The sequence below is a fragment of the Macaca nemestrina genome, chromosome 12, assembly GCF_043159975.1.
Source record: "Macaca nemestrina isolate mMacNem1 chromosome 12, mMacNem.hap1, whole genome shotgun sequence".
Taxonomy (NCBI): domain Eukaryota; kingdom Metazoa; phylum Chordata; class Mammalia; order Primates; family Cercopithecidae; genus Macaca; species Macaca nemestrina.
Genome location: NC_092136.1, coordinates 99,953,228 through 99,976,567, shown reverse-complemented (window position 1 = coordinate 99,976,567; position 23,340 = coordinate 99,953,228). Strand labels below are relative to the sequence as shown.

General features: G+C 35.5%; 1 protein-coding gene across 5 annotated transcripts in view; it reads right to left on the bottom strand.

The window, feature by feature from the left end:
• The window catches only part of LOC105484296 (contactin 5), a 1,362,583-nt gene that overhangs the window by 402,584 nt on the left and 936,659 nt on the right, over positions 1-23,340 (bottom strand). For all 5 annotated transcript variants that reach the window (XM_071075496.1, XM_011745800.3, XM_011745801.3 and 2 more), the window contains one exon: positions 16,151-16,354. In XM_071075496.1, coding sequence (XP_070931597.1) covers positions 16,151-16,354 — 204 coding nt within the window. The remainder of the gene's footprint in view (positions 1-16,150; positions 16,355-23,340) is intronic.

The following is a 23,340-nucleotide window of genomic DNA, read 5'->3' as shown; positions in this document are numbered from 1 at the left end:
ATCAGATAAGACTTTGGATTGGACTTTTGAGTTAATGTTGGAATAAGTTAAGACTTTGGGGAAAGCATGATGCGTTAGGAAAGCATGATTGGTTTTGAAATGTGGAAGGACATGAGATTTGAGAGGGGCCACGGTAGAATGATATGGTTTGGCTCTGTGTCCCCATCCAAATCTAATCTCAAATTGCAATCCCCATGTGTGGAAGGTGGGGCCTAGTGGGAGGTGATTCGATCAGGGGGGTGGTAGAGTTTTCATTAGATCTGGTATTTTAAAGGTGTGGCTTTTTCTGCCTCACAATCTCTCTCTCTTGCTGCCATGTAAGATATGCCTTACTTTTCCTTCACCTTCTGCCATAATTATAAGTCTCCCAAGGCATCCCCAGTCATGTGGAACTGTGAGTCAATTAAACCTCTTTTCTTTATAAATTACCTAGTCTCAGGTACTTCTTTACAGCAGTATGAGAATGGGCTAATACAATGGGTCTGCCGCATTTAGCCAAAACTACCTTAAAATCCATTTCGGAGCTTAGAGCTCACAATGGGGGTACAAACATTGGGTAAATGCTTGCTTTCCAAAAGGGAGAAATTTGCCAAAACCAAGGGGCTACAGGCCCCATGTAAGTCCGAAAACCAGCCAGACAGTCGTTAAAACTTAAAGTTCCAAAATAATCTCCAATGACTCCATGTCTCACATACAGGGCATGCTGCTGCTAGGGGTGGACTCCCATTAAACCTTAAAGCTCCAAAATTGTTCTTATGTTTTTTTTAAAAAACTTTTCTTCCTTTGCCTCTAAATGTACAATTCTCTAAAAGCTTCTTGAGGCTATATCTTTTATTTAAACAAAGGCAAAATCAGAAGGGCTGGCAGCAATGGCCGACTTGTGGAAGGGCAGCTATTTATACACATGAATCATTTGCAAGTCACCCATCTGTAAAATTTGTACTATGTGTATTTGATCATCATGATATTAGGATGACAGTGAAATATTTCTTTATGTTGGCTTTCATTTATTTATTAAACAAGTGGATGATGTAAATACTCTTTAAAATTCTCGATTCAGCATTTTTTCCCCTTTTAACCAATATTTTTAACACTCTGACATTGTAAAGGAAAACCTACATTTAAAGAAAAAAGCATGCTATAATATTAAGTAGACTCTACTAATTATTAAGAAAATTAGTCTCTGTATTCTCTGGACAGATAATTTGACAGATAATTAACACACTATGTAGCAGGCAACCTTACATTCCCTATAGATGAATTCTGTCATTCCGAAAGATCACCATAACCCCAATTTTACTTATGTGGGTTACTCCATACACTCTTCCTAGTTTCATAAATTTGATGGATTCTTTCCTTCTTGCACAAATGAGGGAATATCCTTCATGACATTTATTTCAATGAAACTGGGAAGGAACTAATATTGATTGCTTCTGTAAGGATCATCTGTAACCTCACCCTTTAAATTTGATTTTTGGTAATATTGATAAAATTAATCCAATATCCCAATGTAGCACTGATATCCTAAGGGACGCAGGATGATACAGTAGATAAAACAATCACTGTGAGTTAGATCTGTAGCTGCAGACCTCCTACCAACTATGACCTGGTGCCTGTCCCTTAACTGGTGGTAACTGAGCAATAAAGTATAAAGATTAGGAGTGTACTCTTTGCAGTCAGACAAGCATAAGCAAGACGACTTGCTGCCTGTCTAAATCATAGGTTCTTTACCTAGAAAATAAGAAGATAAGCTCAAAATGCTGTTTTGCTGTGATGACTAAATGAAAGAATGTATGAAATGCTTTTAGCATAGTGGCTGGTGCACAGGAAGAATGTTAATCATTATCAAGCCTTCCACTTAGGCAGCTTGCTATCTCTCCTCTACAGCTCCAAAGATGAACGTTATAAAATAGTAAGATGAATCACTGAGATTTAAAATATTTTGAATAATGGCAAGATTATATTGGTATAACTGAATTACCTCTCAGTGTGTCTACTTAGAAGACACAACACTCATTTGAATATATGAGGCTCAGTACATTTGTTAGGAAATAAATGTGTTGTTATTTTATGGCAAATTTGCAAAATATCTCATTGGAGTGAACTCTGGAAGAAACACCTCTGAATATTACAAATTACTTTCCAGAAGTAGTTTTAGAATCCTCAATATCCTGTACGTGATTTTTAATACTGGATAATAAAAATGATCACAAAATAATAAATCTAGAATCCTTGCAGAATAATGGAAACTTTAAAATATCCACCATACGTTACTCAATTTTAGCAAATTAACTGAGACAAAATGTGAGAATTAGTGCAGAGAGAAAAAAAATGTATGGAAATAATTTAAAATGATTCATAGGGAGCCTTAAGGTTATTTTTAAATACCTCACTGGATACTCAGAGAAAAATCAGGTAGAGCATATTAAGAATGGCAATGCAAGGCAAGATAAGGACAACTGAAAACCATAGGAAAATAGGCTATTTTATTAACAAAAGAAAGACTGTCGAAGCAAAGGGAAAAGAACAACTATCACCTATGGCAGCTCAATTATGAGAACACTCCTCTCAAGTAAACATTTTGATCTAAATTTCAGTAATTACCTTAAAGGCACTCTAAAACTAGGAATTAAATACATGACAACTGACCAATTGCAGAAATACTGCAACCACTTGAAAATCCCCAGAAAGCCACAGTTATTAATTGAAATAAAATGTCACACGTTTCATAATCTGACTGAATATAAAAATTCCTAGTGATGCTTGTCAAAATTACCTCTGTTCTCCACTTCAGACTGACTGATCAGAATATCTAGGGGAGAACCGGGAATCTGTATTTTTAGCGAGATTCTCTCCAACATAATTTTTTTTTATCGCCTTTCATCCACCTTTTTTGGGGGGCAACCCTAGCTAGTATAAAAATGAGATTTCAAAGTACAAAGAAATATGTATCTTTTTAAAAAACCCATCGCAAGTAATGATTAGTTCTCACCATGGAGATGTACGGAAACATATCAGTACATGTTACTGTACACACAAGTAAAATATACTGAATATATGTGAAATATCTGGGAGTACTGTGGAAAATACAGATTCCTGAGATGTATGGGGTGAAGATAATGTATATACAGGTCATAACTGGTCTCTTTCTCTCAATCCTTTCTCTGAGGAAATACCACAAACAAGATGGCCTCTCTAGGTATGTCCAGATGGTGCATTTGAAAACCCTGGTTCTCCTCAGGACTCCCAGGGAAAGAGTAGGTTCAAGATTTCATTCTCTTTGGAAATCTTCTGAAGGACTCTGCCTTTCAAGGTCACTGAACACTCTAAGAGACACTGCATAGTCTGCTAGCTGGGTGTGGTTCTGGGAGGGCCTGACGACTCAGTGGAAATGGAAGTGTTTCTCAACCTTGGAAAGAGAGAGCATGTGGATTTAACTATTCCTAGTACTTTCAGTTGGGAGAGGGCTGCTCTTGTCTCTGGGTAAGGGAGAGGAGCAGGGACATGCCTTGTATTTCCAAAGAAAGTGCTTCTTGCTGATTTATTCACCTTACACAATTATGGAGTGAAAAAAGACTACTTTCTAAGACTGTCCCCAGAAACTGTGGGCAGATCTGAAGTATGACCCAATATTTTCATATATTTTTAAATTTTTATTGTTTTTATTTCCTTATTTTTTGAGACAGATTCTCGCTCTGTCACCCAGGCTGGAGTGCAGTGGTGCGATATGGGCTCACTGCAAGCTCCGCCTCCTGGGTTCACGCCATTCTCCTGCCTCAGTCTCCTGAGTAGCTGGGACTACAGGCACCCGCCACCATGCCTGGCTAATGTTTTGTATTTTTTGAAATAGAGATGGGTTTTCACTGTGTTAGCCAGGAAGGTCTCGATCTCCTGACCTTGAGATCCACCTGCCTCGGCCTCCCAAAGTGCTGGGATTACAGGCGTGAGCCACTGCTCCCACCTGTTTTTATTTTTTTTTAAGCATTGTCGATTATCCTGATACAAGGGTTTGGGGATCACGTTATTGAGTGCTGGCCTACTACATGCAATTTAGGCAGACATGTATAATCTTTTGAGAATTTTTTTTCAAATTAAATATTATAATTTAAAAACATTTTATTGCTAAATGATGCTAATGATTATCTTAGTCTTCAATGAGTTATAATCTTTAGCCATAACAAAACATTATTATTCAAACATAATTTCAATTTATATGATTTCAATCTGTGGAAGAATATTGTTTTGTCATGAGTAGTGAAATACCTTAGATATGGGAAGCTATGTGTTGACAAAACGACATAGTCTTTAGGGATCGAGGTAGGGCTGGTATTTGTTATTTTGTAGAGTTTTTCTGTATGTGTGAGTGACGGAGTCTCACTCTTGTCTCCAGGCTGGAGTGCAGTGGCACTATCTCAGCTCACTGCAACTTCCGCCTCTCGGATTCAAGCAATTTTCCTGCCTCAGCCTCCCGAGTACCTGTGACTACAGGCGCGGGCCAGCACACCCAGCTAATTTTTGTGTTTTTAGTAGAGATGGGGTTTCACCATGTTGGCCAGGATGGTCTCGATCTCCTGACCTTGTGATCTGCCCGCCTCGGCCTCCCAAAATGCTGGGATTACAGGCATGAACCACAGTGCCTGGCCTTGTGAAGTATCTTAACATGAGAAAGGTTGAATAAAATTCCCAACATCTCAGGCGATAATAAGCTCTACTGGGTAGTGAGTGAAACGTCAAGCTGGTAAATACCATTTGCATGGAGATATCATAAGGCTGTGTGGGTGGTATTATGAAAGTGGCAGATGAATTTCAATATGGACAAGCATAAGGAAATGCTTTTAGAATAAAATCTAAACTATGCTTATTATATGATAGGCTTTATTCCAGTTTATTGTAAGTAACTAACTTCATGATCTTTGACAAATCGTTTGCATTCTTGCAGACAGAGCTAGGAGTTAAGAGGGTACTTCATGAAGACAGAACAGAAAGAAAAAAAATGAGTCAGAAAATTGTGGACAAGGCTTGGAGTGAAAAATTATTCAAGGCAAGTGATGGAATATAAAGCTCCTCCCAATGTTACTGCCCATCCATCCCCTTTGTCTCTATTAAAATATCAATTCTAGACAGTGGAGTTTACATTTATACAATAAACAACAACAGCAATAACAAAAACTACAATAATAGCAATAGTCTAGAAAAGTAGTTTTCGATTACAATACCCCTGCCTCCCCGACACACACAAGTAAAATGCTATGGGAATTATAGGATAAGTACTGTGTTAATAGTTAACCTTTACTAAAGTTTACTAAGTAACACACACTCTTCTAAGTGCTTTGCATGTATCCATGTATTTAATCCTCACAGGAACCCTATCAGAGAAGTACCAATATTATCCCCATGTTCAGATGAATACACTGAGGCATAAATAGGTTAAGTCTCTTGTCTAAGATTAAGTAGGTAATAAATTAAACTCAAGTTTGTGACCAATGTATTTTAAACCAAATTAGGCAAATAGATTCTAGTTTAAATTTCCGTAATGATGCCACTCTCATGAAGTTGCATTCCGTAAGTGACATTAACAATTAGTTTTACAGTACTATATACTTATGGCCTCACTTCTTTGCTACAATCTAGAATATGGCAATATATTTTTTGTTTGTTTGTTTTTGACAGTGTGTTTTGGATAGGAATACTATTTACCTTAAGTGAGCTACAGAAAGAAGGAGCTCAAAGCCACTGATATGGGTGACAGGTAAAGGAGTGTTGGAATTAGAAGTGGAAAGAAAGGAATGGATGAGAATGACATTGCAGATGTAGAATCCAGAGGGTTTGCAGAATCTATGGCATATGCGATCATGAGATTAGGAGGAGTCTAACTGACACAGAAATGTTTATGTTTGATGTCTAGGAGAAACGTAATGTAATTCATAGCACAAATGTCAGCCGGAGAAGTTAGTTTGTGGGATATTCTAAATTAGAAACAGAAACAGAAGTATTCACTAAAGAAAAAAATATTTAAAAATATCATGGGGGTCAGGAGCGGAGTTTTGAAAGAACCCCTACATTTAAGAAGATAAGCCTCCTTAAATTCTTCATGGAATAAAGGCCAAGTACAAATAAGACACAGTGGGTGGACAGACATATAGATGGATAAGTGGAATGACTGATTTAGGGGGTAGATTGAGAAGAGACAGTGAAAGGTACAAATGGAACGGTCTGGGAGAACAAACTGCCAGGAAAGATGAAAAGAAAATATTTGCAGCTTTGTACATGGACTTCAAAGCGGTCAGAATAATGAAGGCGGAGAGAAATGCTGATACATGTGGTTAAAAGAAACCTGACTAGTTTAGAGAAAATTCTATGAGTTGTATGATGAGGCCCCATACCCAATTAGAGATGATTAAATGGAAGAGGAGGAGTAGCAGCAACAGAAGCATTAAGAGTCGAGTAGTTTCTCAAGAAATCTGAATATTAAAAATAGTCAGATAAACATAACTGAATATATCTTTGTCACCACTGCAAAAGTCAACTCAAAGTTCACATTCCTTTCGTTCATAGTTACAATGCCAGTTATCAAAAGTTTTTGTCTTTCAGAAATTTATTTCTGAATTACAATGACAGGCAATCACATAGGAAATCAAGAAAAAGACTAAGTTAGATATATATTTAGCATATTCATCTTGTTATTTGTTAGCACGTATTAAGTAATTCTCCCAAGGTTTCAAGACAAATTAAGGGAGTTAATAAAATGCTACACATTGTTTTACCTGATAAAAAGTTATCTTTATAGGCAGAAATTCAAGCTGTTTTTAAGTATGCTTAGGAAGAAATTGGATTTTATAGAATGACTGATTGCCAAGGACAAGTGAGCAAATGAAGTATTCATCTTATCCAAAAATCATCCAAAATTTTTTGATGTTTTAATTTAAATTTTTATATCAAGATTATGAGCTTTCCAGAAAGACACATAGAAAAATTAAAAAAAAAAAAGATTAACGAAATCCAAAATTTCTGTATTCCCGCAGAGTTTGATATAAACTTTTTATATTATTCAGCTTCCTTAGCACAGATAAATGTATCCAAATAGTAGTGTTCTTGTCAAAACTTTCCCAGTCCCCTTGGAATTATCCACAATTGAAAATTCTGAACCAAGATTAGAAGAAAAAGTCTTCTGGATTTAAGGTAGAACATTTAATACCCAAGGAGTGGCAGTTAGAAGGGAAAATGAAAAAAAAAAAAAAAAAAAAAAAAAGAATATCCAAAGCTATTCCAATTGCCATATTCCTTTATGATAAACAGACTAATCAGGAAATAACAGTGGCTTTGCGACATTCCATTGTTGAATACTAAACTAAATCTCAGGGATCAGAGAGGACAACACGAGATCCATTCTGTCTGTGCTTTGTCTCAGACAAAGCAGAGAACATTCACTGAGCCTATGTTATGGTGGTCGCCCCTGAGGGCAGATCCACTCTCCCTGGGGAGACGCTAGTGGAGAATCCATTCCCTTGCCTTTTCTAGGTTCTAAAGCTACATTTTCTTGCTCACGGCCCATTTCTGAACCTTCAAAGTGCATCATTCCAATCTCTCCTTCCGTCACCAGTCATCACATTGCCTTCTCATCGGTCATCAATTCTCCTTCAGCCTCCGCCTTAAGGACACTTGTGACTACATTTAGGGCTGACCCAGATAATCTAATGTCCCTACTTCAAGATCTTCAACTTAATTACATCCATTAAGCTCCTGGACCATATAAGCTAATATTCATTTTCCAGGAATTAGGATTTGGACATCTTGAGGGCCATTATTCAGCCTATTACAGTCTTCACAGGCATACCATTTTTATATTTTTCCATTGCTCTTAGGACGTGCAGTATTCACTAGTAAATTAATGGGGTTGATTCATGGATTATGTAATTAGGTAATTCTGGTCACAATTTCCATGTTGACACAATTATTTCCTTAAAATAAACATTATCTACACATACATTCTCAGCTGATTAGTTTGCCTGCAATTCATTAATTAAAAATGAAAATCATAGACTCCCCACCACCAAATAGTAGATTATCTACATTGTAGCCCTTCTACATTTTTTCCCTCAACTGTGACAACTGATGAATTTCCTGATAATGAGTAATCTTTCTACATGCACTCTCAATCTATTTCCACTCACTTTCTCAAGTTACTATTTGAATTCTCTCTACGGCACTATTTAACTCCAGAGATGGATGGGAAAATGTTGCCTTAGAAATCTTGTAGGAAAAGGTCCCACATGGACTGAAAGAAAGAGGAGAGCCGGGCGCGGTGGCTCATGCCTGTAATCCCAGCACTTTGGGAGGCCGAGGCGGGCGGATCACAAGGTCAGGAAATCGAGACCACGGTGAAACCCCGTCTCTACTAAAAATACAAAAAATTAGCCGGGCTCTGTGGCGGGCGCCTGTAGTCCCAGCTACTCAGGAGGCTGAGGCAGGAGAATGGCGTGAACCCGGGAGGCGGAGCTTGCAGTGAGCCGGGATCGCGCCACTGCACTCCAGCCTGGGCTACAGAGCAGAGCAGACTCGGTCTCAAAAAAAAAAAAAAAAAAAAAAAAAAAAAAAAGAAAGAAAGAGGAGAAGCTTGGTTTTGTACATAGTGAATTTTGCGCAGGTATGTACAGCTTTGCTATATCTTTGCTTAATATAGGATATTAATATAGCAACCTCAACTTCTTTTTAGTTAATATTTGTTATATTTAGTTTCCATCCTTTTTAATACTTGTACCATTTTTAAAACGGTGCTTCCCATGTAGAAAGCATAAGTATAGATTAAATAAAAATAAAAATAAGTTTTTAGAAAGTAATTAGAACTGTGCTGGAAACTCAAATGAGAGGAAAAAATGAAGGTATAAAATTACCGCATAAGACAGTGGTAGTAAGACCCTGAAGGGAGACTGGAAGCAACAGTGTTACAGGGAGAGGCACAAGTGTTTAAGGGAGAAATGGTAGCTGTTGAGGAATTACAGCTTGGCAAAAATAGATGTGTTTAATGGGGAGTGTTCAATACATTCTGCTGTTTTGTGGAATGCAAGCGCCTTATTCATTACCCTCCAAGCCATTAATAAACATCTGTATTACTAATAAATCCTTTTGGAGTTGGACTTGTTTTTAGCACAGTAATAATGCGCATGGCCTCATCAGGATGCTGAGCAAGGACAGGCAAATCCTAGAGTGCATGGTTACAGACAGAATCTGTGTCCATTTTTATAGGAATATCCTGCCTTATATTGGAGTGGAAGCTACACAAGGATAGTTTTTATGTTTGCTTCGCCCTCCATTGTATTCCCTGTACCTAACAAAATATCTGATACATAATAGGTGTGCAATACATCTTCGTGAATGCATGAGAATAATTTTTCACCATGTCAGTAAGGGAAAATGATGGTGTTGCTGTGTACTTCAAATCTTCCAAATCTTCACCATAACTTTGATAATATGTTCAACAAAGCATTTCATGGTATGACACTCTGTTCCTTCATATTGACTTGCATTGTAGTTATTCTGGCTAAAGTGCAATTTTATTACAGTCTGTGTATCCTATATTTGTACTTGATGGATAGTCAAATATCCTCTCTTTATTTAGTCACCTAATGCCAAATTACCTTCAAAACTAAATTCAGATATTACCTCTTCCAGGAAGCATTCTCTTATGTGTCATCTGGGTTGGGTGTTTCTATTAGGGGTTACCAAAATAACATGTATCTATCAGTCTATCATAGCACTTTGTACAGTAATAATCTGTCTTTCTCACTAGTCCACAAGCCCCTCTAAAGCCCCTTCCCACCACAGATACATATTCATATATATGTCACCCAATGCAAAACGGAAACAACATATTTACTGAATAAATAACAATAAATAACAGAAAGTCAACTTTTTTTTGTTCAACATTAGGATATTTGAATTTATGTAAGTATTAGATGGAATTCCTTTCTGTAAGCAAATGTGCTAGGGCTGTGAAAATTATCTACACTCACTACCATCTATGTTTCAGATACTTCCGGTGTGCTAGTTCAACGTATCTTGACCAGATGTTTTACTCCTACAAGTGCTACTGCAACCAAGTTCGTGTACGTGCAACCAGTTTCACAAAGTTGCAACTTGAGGGCAACCTCAAAGAACAAGAGAGTTAAGTGCTAACAGAATTACCCTCTGGGAATGGGAGATGAACGTCTATCAATACGTCTATCAATCCAAGGTGACCATTCCGACTGCATTCTGTAAGGCTCTGGTCCTGTGGGCTCAAGCTCAAGCTGCCTGTAGAAGTGGTCATCTCCGTAACGCATCTCTCCTCTGGCTTCACCGATCAACCCCATCCCATCTCTTAATCCTGCTCTCTGGGGATAAACTTGAAATAAACTACCTACAAGCAATTTTTGATCTCAGCTTTGCTTTAGGGGAACCAAAGCTAAGATAATACATTTTATAATAGAGAGTTATTAAGTACAATTCAATTTGTACTTGAAAGGAAAAATATTGCCTATGCATATATCCTTTATTATTTTTAGAAAGATCTACATTTTTTCAGAGAAGTGTAAAAACACAATGTTCTTGAAATGATTTTTTTTTAGCGAACTCTATAGTCACAGCAGATTAAACATAATTTTTATATTCAAACCTCTACAGAGACATTTGCCACGTTTGCAGAAACATTCATTGTGACACCTATCTCTGCACTGAGAGGTTTGTAAAACCCAGCAGGAATTTCAGCTGACCGTGGTGCAATATATATTCTATTTTTATTTTCAGAACAAGTGTTTAATATGTGCCATCTACTTAGGAAAACATTCAGGAATATGTCCTTCTTATGAACGTACTTTTCAATTATATTTTTTGAAGACAGATGAAATAGTGATATGAAAGTTTCTGAATAAAAATAATTCCATTCTAAACTATAACTTCCTTAATTTTATGTTTCAATTTTTTTCACATTATCTTAGTATGAATCTTGTAATCACTCTACAAGCACAAGAATTTTCAACAGTAACTATTAACTTAGAATTGCATATATGTGTGTATATATGTGTGTGTGAATAGACATATATATACACATATATACACACATATATATATACACACACATATAAACACACACACATACACACACACACACACACATCTGAGAATTTTGCAAGTTGGTGTGAGTTCCCCTGATGGTGTGTCTGAAGAATGAGATGTGTGGGGGTCATAGCTGAATGGGGTGTGTGGATGACCAGGTTCTGCTTTGGTGTGAGGACAGGGAGCTGGCTGTCAGGCTGCTGGCATACGAATACTAGAATACAAATTTTTCACTAGAGTACCACCATTGACATTAAAAACTTTAGCTTTCCATGGAAAGCTCATTCATATTACTAAGAGATGAGTCTTTGGACTTTTTGCATATAGAAATAGAGAAGGAAAAGGTGTCTAACATTTTATTGAAATAGTTGTTCGATGTCTATGTCTTCAATCTCCTTTATTGAGTCCCATTTCTTACATCTGTTCTTAGTGCTAACTTTGATTTCAGAATGTCTTCAAGCTTCCATTGGGCATATGGTCCTCGACCCTTTCTTTAGACTCCTTAAACTTTATTCTATGTTTTAGTTTTCTCCACTTCTTTAATACTTTAACTCAATCGTTCCTTATTCCTTCAGAAATATATTGAAATGTCTCACTTGGTGATGCTCTTACTCTCCTTCAGCATTCTCATTGAAAATATAGATTTATTTCTGTAGGGTATAAGAAGGGTGACAGGTAGCAAATGCATGCATCCAATCCACCCTGTTGCGCTACATGTCCACTTCTTATCGAGACCCTTATTTCCCTTGGCTTCCTTGACATCATATTCACTGCTTTGTGTTTTGTTTTTTTGAGACAGAGTCTCGCTCTGTTGCCCGGGCTGGAGTGTAGTGGTGTGATCTCGGCTCACTGCAGCCTCCTTCTCCTGGGTTCCAGTGATGCTCCTGTCTCAGCCTCCCAGGTAGCTGGGACTATAGGCACGCACCACCACACCTGGCTAATTTTTGTAATTTTTCAGTAGAGACAGGGTTTCTCCATGTTGGCCAGCGTGGTCTCAAACTCCTGATCTCAGGTGATCTGCCTGCCACGGCCTCCCAAAATGCTAGGATTACAGGCATGAGCCACCGTGTCTGGCCTGTTCTACTGTTTTTCCTATTATCTTATTATCTCTCTACCTTCTCCTCATTATATTTTGTGGGATTTTCATTATTTACCCTCCTAATGTAATGTAGATTAGTCAAGGCTTGACCTTAAGCTCACTTCTTTTCTCATTTCATACTCTCTCCCCATGCTTTCTTAACCACACCAATGTCTTCATCACGATTTTCACTGTAGTGACTCATGTTCATATCTGAACACTGTTATCCAAAATATTAATTGTTTTTGTGCAGCAGAACTTTAAGAAACACTACATCCAAATTATATTACATTCTTATTAACGGTATTAGCCTTATTTTTCTTTAGGTTATATTTAATTCAAAGTTTCAGTTACTGTGAAAAACACATCCAGTATAGTATACATGTCTAGAAAGTGGCTTAAAAACCTGGAAAAATATCACATTAAATGATAATTATATAGTAATAATCTGTAGATATTTATTGATTTTCCAGCTTATAGAGTTAGTCTAAGAAGAAGTATAGAATATATGATTGTATTTGCTGGACAGAATTGCCAAAATATAAGTAGAAGAAAAAAGAACATAAAAGTAGCTTAGGAAAGATGAAGGAAAAAGTAGGAATAAAATTATCCTCATTTCATGACATAAAATTATGTCATGACATAAAGTTAAGTCATTTCATGACTCTTGAATTAAAGATTCAAGAGTTAAAAGGACAGTAGAAATTTAAGTATATTATTAAAGTTTAAAAGATAAGCAACAGTAAACTTAAAAATGCATATTAAACTAGAGGAAGGAAGAAACTTATGCATACTTATCAAATGAAGGAATAAACAGTTATTGTTTAAGCTTGATTAACCAAAATGCATAGATATTTTCTAGCATTTTATGAGAACGTTATGGAACAACAACAGCATAAAAGGGAAGTTAGAAGTTTGGCTCTTCAGAGTGAGATTTAATGTCAGGGAGAGGTGAGTAGGATTTTCTGGGGGGGTTTTTGTTTTGTTTTTCTATGTCACTACATTCATTCAATATGGATGTGTCACCTTGACTTAAAACAAATGGACAAACAAAAGCCAAGAAAGCAATAGCCTTAGGTAAGTTATAGAAAAAAAATGTAAATTTTGTAGCTTCTCTGGTAAAAAATAAGACTGTTACTGAATGATGTAATAGAAATTTAGCAGATGCTTACCACCTGTTTTTTTGTTAAATGTTAACCTTAAAATAAGTTTTATTTTATTGATTTATACTTGCTTTATTGAGCCTTCTATATAGTACTTTTCAAATAATGACTTTTTGAAAATACAGACATTTGTAAAAGAAAAAAGTGTCAACAATGTCAACTGCTGCAGTCACTTCAATTAATATAATGACCAAAACAGTATTGGTTTACTGACATAGCATTTTGTTATATAAGAAGCAATGACTTACAGAGTAATTTTCTAAAAGGCCAGAGGGAATGATTCTCAATAGCACAGGAAGGAGGAACTGGTTGTAATAGGAGGATGGAGAGTATACTATCTCTATTGAAATAGGATGGGAGATAACAATGCAGATGGAGATGCAGTTATATTTAAATTTTATTAGCAGAAAGATGATTTAATAAGGTACATAGTTTTTGTGAAGCAGCGGTTGTGAGGCAATCCAGTCTAAGGAAAGCAGAGAAGTTTCCAAAAATCTGGGGGGGCGGAGGGGAGTAGCAAATTAAGCCATCCACAGAAACTCGGTGGGATTGAATGGCAATGTTGATAGCTCACTTGAAACTCATGATCATGAAACCCTGGTGGGTGTAAACTTTTCAGATAGCTTTCAGAATCTCAAGGCAATCACAGAGTAGAGTATAACTGAGCTCATTGGAGTCGGGGTTTTGCCAAACAAGGGCAACAGAAGACACAGAAACAAAGTGATTTAAATATCAGCAAATGATTATTCCTGAAATGTTTGCCCATGGAAGGTGGAAAGTAAAGTTAAGTGATATATCTGGGCCATGAAACAAAAGTGCAAGACTCTTCCACATGGACATTGACTTACACATGTGCTACTCTCCCTTGTGATGGGCAGGCAATGTATAGAAAGAGGTCTCTGGTGTGAAAAGAAGGTAGAAGAGCCTCCTCAAGCTCAGGTACTATTCAAATATAAAGTATTATTATACAGATAGTGAAAATGGAATTAACTGTTAGCCAAAAAAAGTTACACTTTTAAGATAAGAATGCATTCATTTCTTAAGAAATCAGGGAGAAAAGGGCTCAGAAGTTTTGGAGAAATGGCTTACAGAAAATTAATTCAAGACTTTTAATTAGATAAACTGTAAAACTGCATTTCTTTTTTATTTTCAATCTACAGACCCTCTTACATAATCTTGTAGTTGGCATAATATATACACATTATTCCACAGTGATGTAATACACAATGATGACCTTTAAATCTCTTTCGGTAGCCCAGCTCTCTCTTACGGGTATTAGGAACAGATATGTGATTACCTATTGCCAATTTCCTCATGGATTTCCCATGTACCCTGTATCTCATATTCAAAACTGAATTCCTCATTTTTATCTGCTTCTGTATTTCTTCAGCTGTGTTCTTTTCTGGTGAAGAGAATCATCGCCCATTCAATGAACTATGCTAAAGCCTTGAAATTGCTGTATATGCTAGCTGCCTCCTACTCCAAAGCCTGTAATTCATTAATTATCAAATGCTGGTAATCCTACCTTCTTAATATCCCAATTATGTTTCCTGTCCTCCAGTGCTACCATCACTGCTTTTGTTCAGTCATTTATCACCTCTTGGCTGATTAGTTTTAGTAGCCTGTGAATTGGTTTCCAAGTCACCATTTTTTTTCTACCTGGTTCTCCATGCCATTACTTAACTGTGAGGCCTTTACCAATTTTCATCACTTCCTTAATACTGGCTTTCACCTCTTTAAAATGAATATTACATTTTTACCCTTTACCTGATAGAGTTGTTACTATTATATATATATATGTGTGTGTATATATATATATAAAAAATGCTGTGTATCTCTATGTATGTATAATACATACTTCATAATTCATGAAATTTCATAGACTGTGTTGTTTACATACACATATTTAAATGTTTATATACTTATATATAAACATATTTATACACACACACACACACACACATAAACAACAAAGTGTAAAATAAACTAAGTGGTAAGCAAAAATCTTGTGATATAGCTCTGGTCATACATTCCAGCAGCATATATTCTAAAAACAAATATATGAAAAAACAGCACTTAAATAGATTATTTTTTAAGCTTCACAATCAATCAGGTTTCTCAAGCTTACTTCTTAATAACAGCTTCGCAGATTTTTTTTTACTGCATGACAGAGCAAACTGCACATCATATATCAATGATAATATAATGCTTGACTTCTTTAATGCAACGCTTAACTGTAAATGTCTGTAAATACAAATGAGGTGTTTAAATTTGAAGATACTTTGGATAGATGGCAATACCTATAATTATAGAGTCATCACTTCTGCCTGATTTGCACTTAAAAGTTAAAGTTCCAACTGCTCCTATTATTAGAAGAGTAATAATAACAATTATAACTATACCATGAAGTATTAAAACCTGAGCATTCAATTTGAAGGCAGCTAAAATAAAAATGTAATGAAAAGTGGATCCATAAAATGGTTTCAATTCATACACATATGCTATATAGAGGCACTCAAGAGCAAAGGAAAGAACTGTGGAGTCTTTATTATGGTTCTTTTTTTTCAGATTCTTTCTCGCTTTCTGGCATTAGAGTAGCATTATGGTGAGTATTTCTCATCCATGGATCATCACTTTCTTATGTCAAAATTTTTATTCTAAGGTATATATAAACATGGCCTAAAAATGTAGTTTCTAAATATGGCAAATGTCTTTTTATTTGTAAGTTCCAGTTCTTAAAAAACACACACACACATTAATACATCTTTATTTTCCAAATTAGAGTTGGCTGACCTTTTTAATGGGCCAAGCAACTTACCATCATTACGTAGAGTGAGTGGCGTTGGAGGACTAAGGACTCTAGCATTCGTCACTGTGTTTTTCACCAGACAAATATAGCTGCCAACATCTGATGTTTGGACTTTAGAAATATAAAGGTTGCCTGTCTCCTGGGAAATGAACCGCCGGCTGTCTTCCGCCACAAAGGAAGGGAACTCATTAAATACCCAGCTATAGATGATCTCTGAAAATACACAAAATTTGGTCAATGAAAGACTTTATTTTTTCATTAACAGAAAAAGTTCAAACAACAAAGCCTGAGATATATTGCAAGGTCACACATATTTGATCCATGGAGCTATATAATTTAGTATTTTATATTCAAAGGATTATTGTTAATGACTACGGTGAGATCTGAAATATTTCTTAGGATGTCTGAACTTGACTCATTTATTTATTCTTTCAATTCCAATGTGTATTGAACATGTTTTAGGTACTCAGAACTATGATAACCTGAAAACAGAAAGAGAAGAGACAATTCCCCATTCTCAAAGATCAATTTAATGAAGAAAATTTACCCAAACCTATGAAACAATGTAAAATAAGAAAATGGAGATATAGACCTTATTGTAAAGAAGGTATGAGATGGGACACTTAAGCAATAAAACTTATCAAAGAAAGGCAAACTACATGTCTTCTGTCCAAATTTTCTCCTCTACACACATCCCATTTTGTAACTTAGTTTAATTTCTAAATTAAGCTTAAGTTCACTGGGACTTTCAGAGACAGTATCATTAAGTTCTGACTCTACTACTTAGTGATGGTCTAAATTGAGTCAGTATTTAACTAACTTTTTGAGGTTCATTTTTAAAATTCATATAGTTAGAATAATATTACGTACTTCATAAGCTCCAAACAAGACAATGCACCTAAGAGCTTAATGAATAATATGCATTCATAAAACATGAAAAGTAACATTTCTGTTATCATCCCATCCTAACCAAAAATTACCACGTTAGGAGCTCCTTCTACGTGCACCATTTAAATACAAGAAAAACAGTAAAGAGGATATAAAACAAGTCTGAAGGAGTAGTGGATACTTAAATATTTTCAGGTCTGTTTTCAACAGAAGAATTCCAATGATGAGATGAACATTGATTCTAAGCAAGATATTGCTAATATTTATTATTAAAAAAATTATATAGGCTGGGTGCCGTGGCTCACGCCTGTAATCCCAGCCCTTTGGGAGGCCGAGGCGGGCAGATCACGAGGTCAGGAGATTGAGATTATCCTAGTTAACAAGGTGAAACCCTGTCTCTACTAAAAATACAAAAAAATTAGCTGGGTGTTGTGGTGGGCACCTGTAGTCCCAGCCACTCAGGAGGCTGAGTCAGGAGAATGGCATGAACTCGAGAGGTGGAGCTTGCAGTGAGCTGAGATCATACCACTGCACTTCAGCCAGGGTGACAGAGTGAGATACCAACTCAAAAAATAAATAAATAAATAAATAAATAAATAAATAAATAAATAAAATTATATGTTATAGTTCTAGCAGAAGCCTGAGAATTTTGAAATATTATATTGTATTAATGCATAATTACAATATACAGATACAAAATCAAATATTTTAACAATTAGTGTATAAAGAAAAGCATTTTTTACAGTTACCGACACCCAGTTGGCAGCCTTCAGTACATTTAATATTTTATTAACAATTTATTTAAAATATCCACATTACTTTACTCGAAGGAACTCCCTAAAGTATAACTGAAATACTTTCACTTGTTCTCATAGAGCTCAACTAGACTCTAAATTCAAGGCTTTCTCACATTTAACAATGTGAATTCCTTTAATTGCTATAATGAAAGTGTTACTTGTCATTCACACCTAATTCATATATTTTAGTATGTATTTATTTTATATTACATTTTACTAAAATCTTTTTTATTATTTTACTAAAATCTAATATAAAATAAGGGTTTTCTTAGTTTTTGGTTTATATTACTTAAAGTTTCAGAAAAATGAAAGCAACTAACAACTACAGGTAATCATTCATTAAGTTCAAAAATACTGTTTCTGTTATACTGATATTTGTTGAATCAATGTTTAGTAATTTTAGACTAGGAGAAAAATATTTACACAAAATTGACATTTTCTCAGATTTTACAGACGGGTAAGTATTTGGAGACTCAAAAATGCTTATTTAGTTCTTCAAATAAGTTTTCAGTTTCATGTAGTGAAGCATTTCATAATTCCAAAAAGTATAAAAAGTAGAAATACTACACAATAGAAGAGCTGACAACCTGAGTTTGCAGTGGATTATCTGCCAGTGCCAAAAATGAAAATATTGAACTGAGCTAAACACCTTTTAACATTCCTCTTTACTTTCTCCTATAAGGTTTTCCATTATCTATTCACATTTATTTAATACTGTCTTCAAAGTAATCATAAAAAGTCTATAATTAATTTTAGTATTATATTGTAATCTGAGAACTATAAAATATTTCAGGGAAATAGTAAAGTATAGTTGGCTCTGGTGCCACACTCTTTAGCTTTATATGTCACTTTCTTCCATACCAACTGTGCCTGGCCCTTAAAAATAATTGAATGCATGCTTATCTATTAAGTGGTAAAAATTTAGTAGTAGTGGCATTCATTTCAGAAGATACCGATATTAGGTGGTCAACTATGATTTTCCCATTTTTTAAGGCTCTTTTTTCTAATGGTATGGTGATCTAAAGCAACTAAAATGTTTTAGAAGTTCTTGGTGTGATTCTTCAGTGAGTAATCCCTATATCAGCAGACAATGACCACTTTGAGATATCCTGTGCATCTACGTTATGAAAGTCTTCCTCGAGAATGCTTTTGCACAAATCCTACTTGAGATCAATTTTTCCCCCATTTTTCTATGTAGTTTGCTTTATTATTATACTTTAAGTTCTGGGAAACATGTACAGAACATTCAGGTGTGTTACATAGGTATACAAAATGGTGTTGGGAAAACTGGCTAGCCACATGCAGAAAGCTCAAACTGGACCCCTTCCTTACACCTTATTAAAACATTAACTCAATATGGATTAAAGACGTAAATGTAAGACCTAAAGCCATAAAAACCCCTAGAAGAAAACCTAGGCAGTATCATCCAGGACATAAGCATGGGCAAAGACTTCATGACTCAAACACCAAAAGCAATTGCAACAGAAGGATCAATGTTTATGCTAAATTTCAATCAGGTATTTTTGATACTATATGGTAATATACATTTGGGACACAAATCCATGTGCGGCATAGGCGTTTGGCTTCTCATTGGAGAATTTTTGTCTTCTACTCTGAACCAACAAATCATTCCATCTGGGGTCTGACTTGGTCAGACATTGTTATTCAACTTCCATTCTCAAGCAGACCCAAGGACTTGTCCTTTGCCCTAGCATGATCATTCATCCTTTAACTTTTAGACTTTAGGGTCTACTTCTGTAACATGTGAAAAATGTACCTTGCTTCCAAGATCTCCTCAGGGTTAACATCACAGAGTATGCTTTGGATTTCAGTTCTTATTTGTTTCTGCTACTTGGGGATTTCCTTTTCTTTCTTGTGAGATCAGCTACATATTGAAATTATCTTTGCTTTATTTCAGTCACCATTTCTAAATTTTGGTAGTGAGAACATTTCCAGGTCAGCTGTCTCCTGCCCTAATTGAATGTCCAGATTTTATGGATTCAAGTATTTCAGACTTTCTATGCAACTGCTGCAATTGATTCAGTGTCAATAAACACAGGATCTTCTCTTTGCTCCCCTGACAAATAAGATGATTATTTAAGTGATATATTTCCACAACTACAGAGTGCATAAAAACAGGAGTACACATGTGGGCAATGATGCTCATTTCTCTTAACAGAAGTGCCATTAACAACAACAACAACAACAAAAGTTTGAAAAAGGGGAATGAAACTGCATATTGGACCCTCTGAAGTCTTTGAAAACAACTTCAGTGAGTAATCACATGTGATTCAACATTCTTTAATATAACTACATGTTGGGAAATAACCATTCTTCTTTCTAATAATGTGTGTACACATCAGAGGCTTTGGGCCAAAGAATTCGGAGAGAACGCAATGGATATAGCATCTGAGTTGTTCAAAGACCCAATTAACAATGCAACTCTCCCCGGGAGTCTATTTTCTTTATCCCTATAAGTACAGAAAGAAAAAGAACTTAAAAATCAGAAGCTTCCATATTTCTATAAAATGCTCAACTTTATGGTAAGATTCTCGGTTAACAGGCCTTATTTTCCAAAATCCCTAATTGTTTTTGTTATTTCTATAATATGAGATTTAATGTTTTATCTGCCAAAAATCATAACTTGTTCTTCATTATTAAAATGTAACATTTGTTCAGGCACAGCAGCCCATGCCTATAATCCCCACTCTATGGGAGGCCGAGGTGAGAGGATAGCTTGAGGCCAGGAGTTCAAAGTTGCCATAAGCTGTGACTGTGCCGCTGTGCTCCAGCCTGGATGATAGAGTTAGACCCCAAATCAAAAAAATAAAAAATATGTAACTTTTAGTTTATCTTTTAAATAGTTCAAGTTTTTCATTTATTTATTTTCTGTATCTTGTATTAATTTTTACTCATGCTGCCTGGTAGAGTATATGTCAGGAGCATTTTAATATTTACAAATTGTCTTTTAATAATATTTATTTTCATAATTCCATCATCCATTATGACTCATCTCCTCTCTTTCATGGTGACTTAATTGAAGTGAAGATAATTAAATAGGATAACTTAGTACATTCCCAGAGAAAAATAGGGTTTTAAAAATTGTCACTACAATTATTTTCTTTTTTGAAAGTTTGTACCCAATCCTACCGCTTTGGATTCTGAATTAATGACATTATGATAGAAACTGTAGAGAACTGTCCACTTAATTATTCATTACTACTGAGCATAAGGGACAACCTGAAATTGGTGGGAAATATATTTTTCCATTGCTGATGTGTACCTTAATGGAAACAGAAAATGTCACTATTAGCCATGTCAATTACTCTTGGCAGAGCAGAGACTGAATCTACCTTCTTCATCATTATATTTTTAAAACTCAACAGGATACTTGGTGTGTAGTTGCTCCATAAATATTTGGTGAATAAATGCATAGTTGAGATAGAAATATATCTATAATCTATTTATATAAAACTCTCTAAATTTCAAGAACAAGAGCGGATTTATTTTCACATATTAAACTTCATTACAAATTTCCTAAGATCTAAATTGGCTTGTTCTGGCTTTGAGAATATGAGTCAAAGAGGATGCTTAATGTTGGCCGAAATAAAGACACTGAGTCCCTATTTGTTATAGTAATATAGACAGTTTAACAATCTGGAATGTACTGTGAATGAGCAAAAGAGAAAAGGATCATTTTTACAAAGGTACTATGAAGTGTTTTCATGATTTATTCCATTAGGTAAGTTAGATGAAATCTTAGAGGTGAGGGATATTAAATTTTTAGGTAGTACAATCCCTATCAGAGGTTAATAACCTCATGGATGACCAATTGTCTGCCTCTGATTGAGCATGCTTATTGATATTTTGTTGAGGAAGCTGATTGGCAGCTCAAGTTATTTAATGGATCATATAGAAAAATCATTTGGGCTCCTACATTTGGGGTGGGAGCTGAGGTCAAGGCAACTGGGATATCAACAAGTAGTAATGAAATATGCAAAGCACATTTGGGGATATTATGAAAATATCAGATAGACTTGGGAAAAAATTAGCATAACAGTTTACCATGAGTCACACACTTTTCATGTTTTTTTTTTTTTTTTAACCTAGTTCTTCCCTTAGTATGTGCCCCCCCACTTTCCCTATCACACACAGACACATTAGAAGTTAGCACTGTGAGTAACTAAGACCATGGACTTCAAAATCACAGAGACCAGGCATTCAAAGATGGCTGCATGACCTATCAACTACATGACCTTTGGGAAAGCTATTTAATTTTGCTAAAGCATTAATCTTCTTATCTGTAAACTAAAACTGATGGGAGAAAGGGCAAGTTAAATGAAATATTTCATGTATAGAAATAGATATAGTTATTATTTTAGTCATCTTCAACATCAAAGGTCTGAGGCTCACATAGGTGAAGGAACCAGGAGAAAATTACAGCTGATTAGAGTCAGAGGGAAAATTAACATTTCTCTCCTCACTATAAGCCTATATTTTATCATTATATTAATCTTCTTTAATTATTGTAATTTAATTTTCCTAAACTTTAGTTTCAGTATTCATAAAATAGGACAGTAATGTCTACATGGTAGTAATGCTGAGGATTACACAAGCCACTTAAATGAGTGTCCAACATTCAGAAACTGCTCAGTAAGGGGAGCTATTGGCTCAGGATAAACTATCTAGTATAAAGCACAGTTTTGTAGAATACAAATTCACCTTGTACCTCGTACAATTGGATTCAATTTCCATGCGCCAAAAGTTTCATCTATAAAAACACAACCAGAGACAAAGATCCTGAGAGTTACAATAGAATAAAGCTGTCTGAGTCTTTGTTAGTACCAAGACAAAGAATCAAGGTTTTCTTTTTCCCCTTTGAGACGGAGTCTCGCTCTGTCGCCCAGGCTGGAGTGCAGTGGTGCGATCTTGGCTCACTGAAAGCTCCGCCTACCAGATACACGCCGTTCTCCTGCCTTGGCCTCCCAAGTAGCTGGGACTACAGGCGCCCACCATCACACTTGGCTGTTTTTTTGTTTGTTTGGGGTTTTTTTTTGGATTTTTAGTAGAGACGGAGTTTCATCGTGTTAGCCAGGATGGTCTCGATCTCCTGAACTCGTGATCCACCCGCGTCGGCTTTCCAAAATGTTGGGATTACAGGAGTGAGCCACTGTGCCCGGCCTCAGAATGAAGATATTTTAAAAGATACTGTGAAGAATGCAAAAGAGAATACCTGTTGTATGTTTTAAAAATGAAATTACTTTAAAACAAAGTAGTCTGTATCATTACATTAAATTTTAGTTATCTTGGTCGAACAAAACAAAGTAATAATTTTCTTTTTTATGCTTTGGAGACATGTATTTTCATTATGTTTGTTACCTAAACTCAAAAGAAGCAGAGTTCTTCATAATTAGGTCACCAAGACAGGAAAATATTTTACGTGCATGTAATTCAAAACACCTTTAGAAAAACATAAGATAAATAAAAGGATATATATAATAGAAACAGTACTAA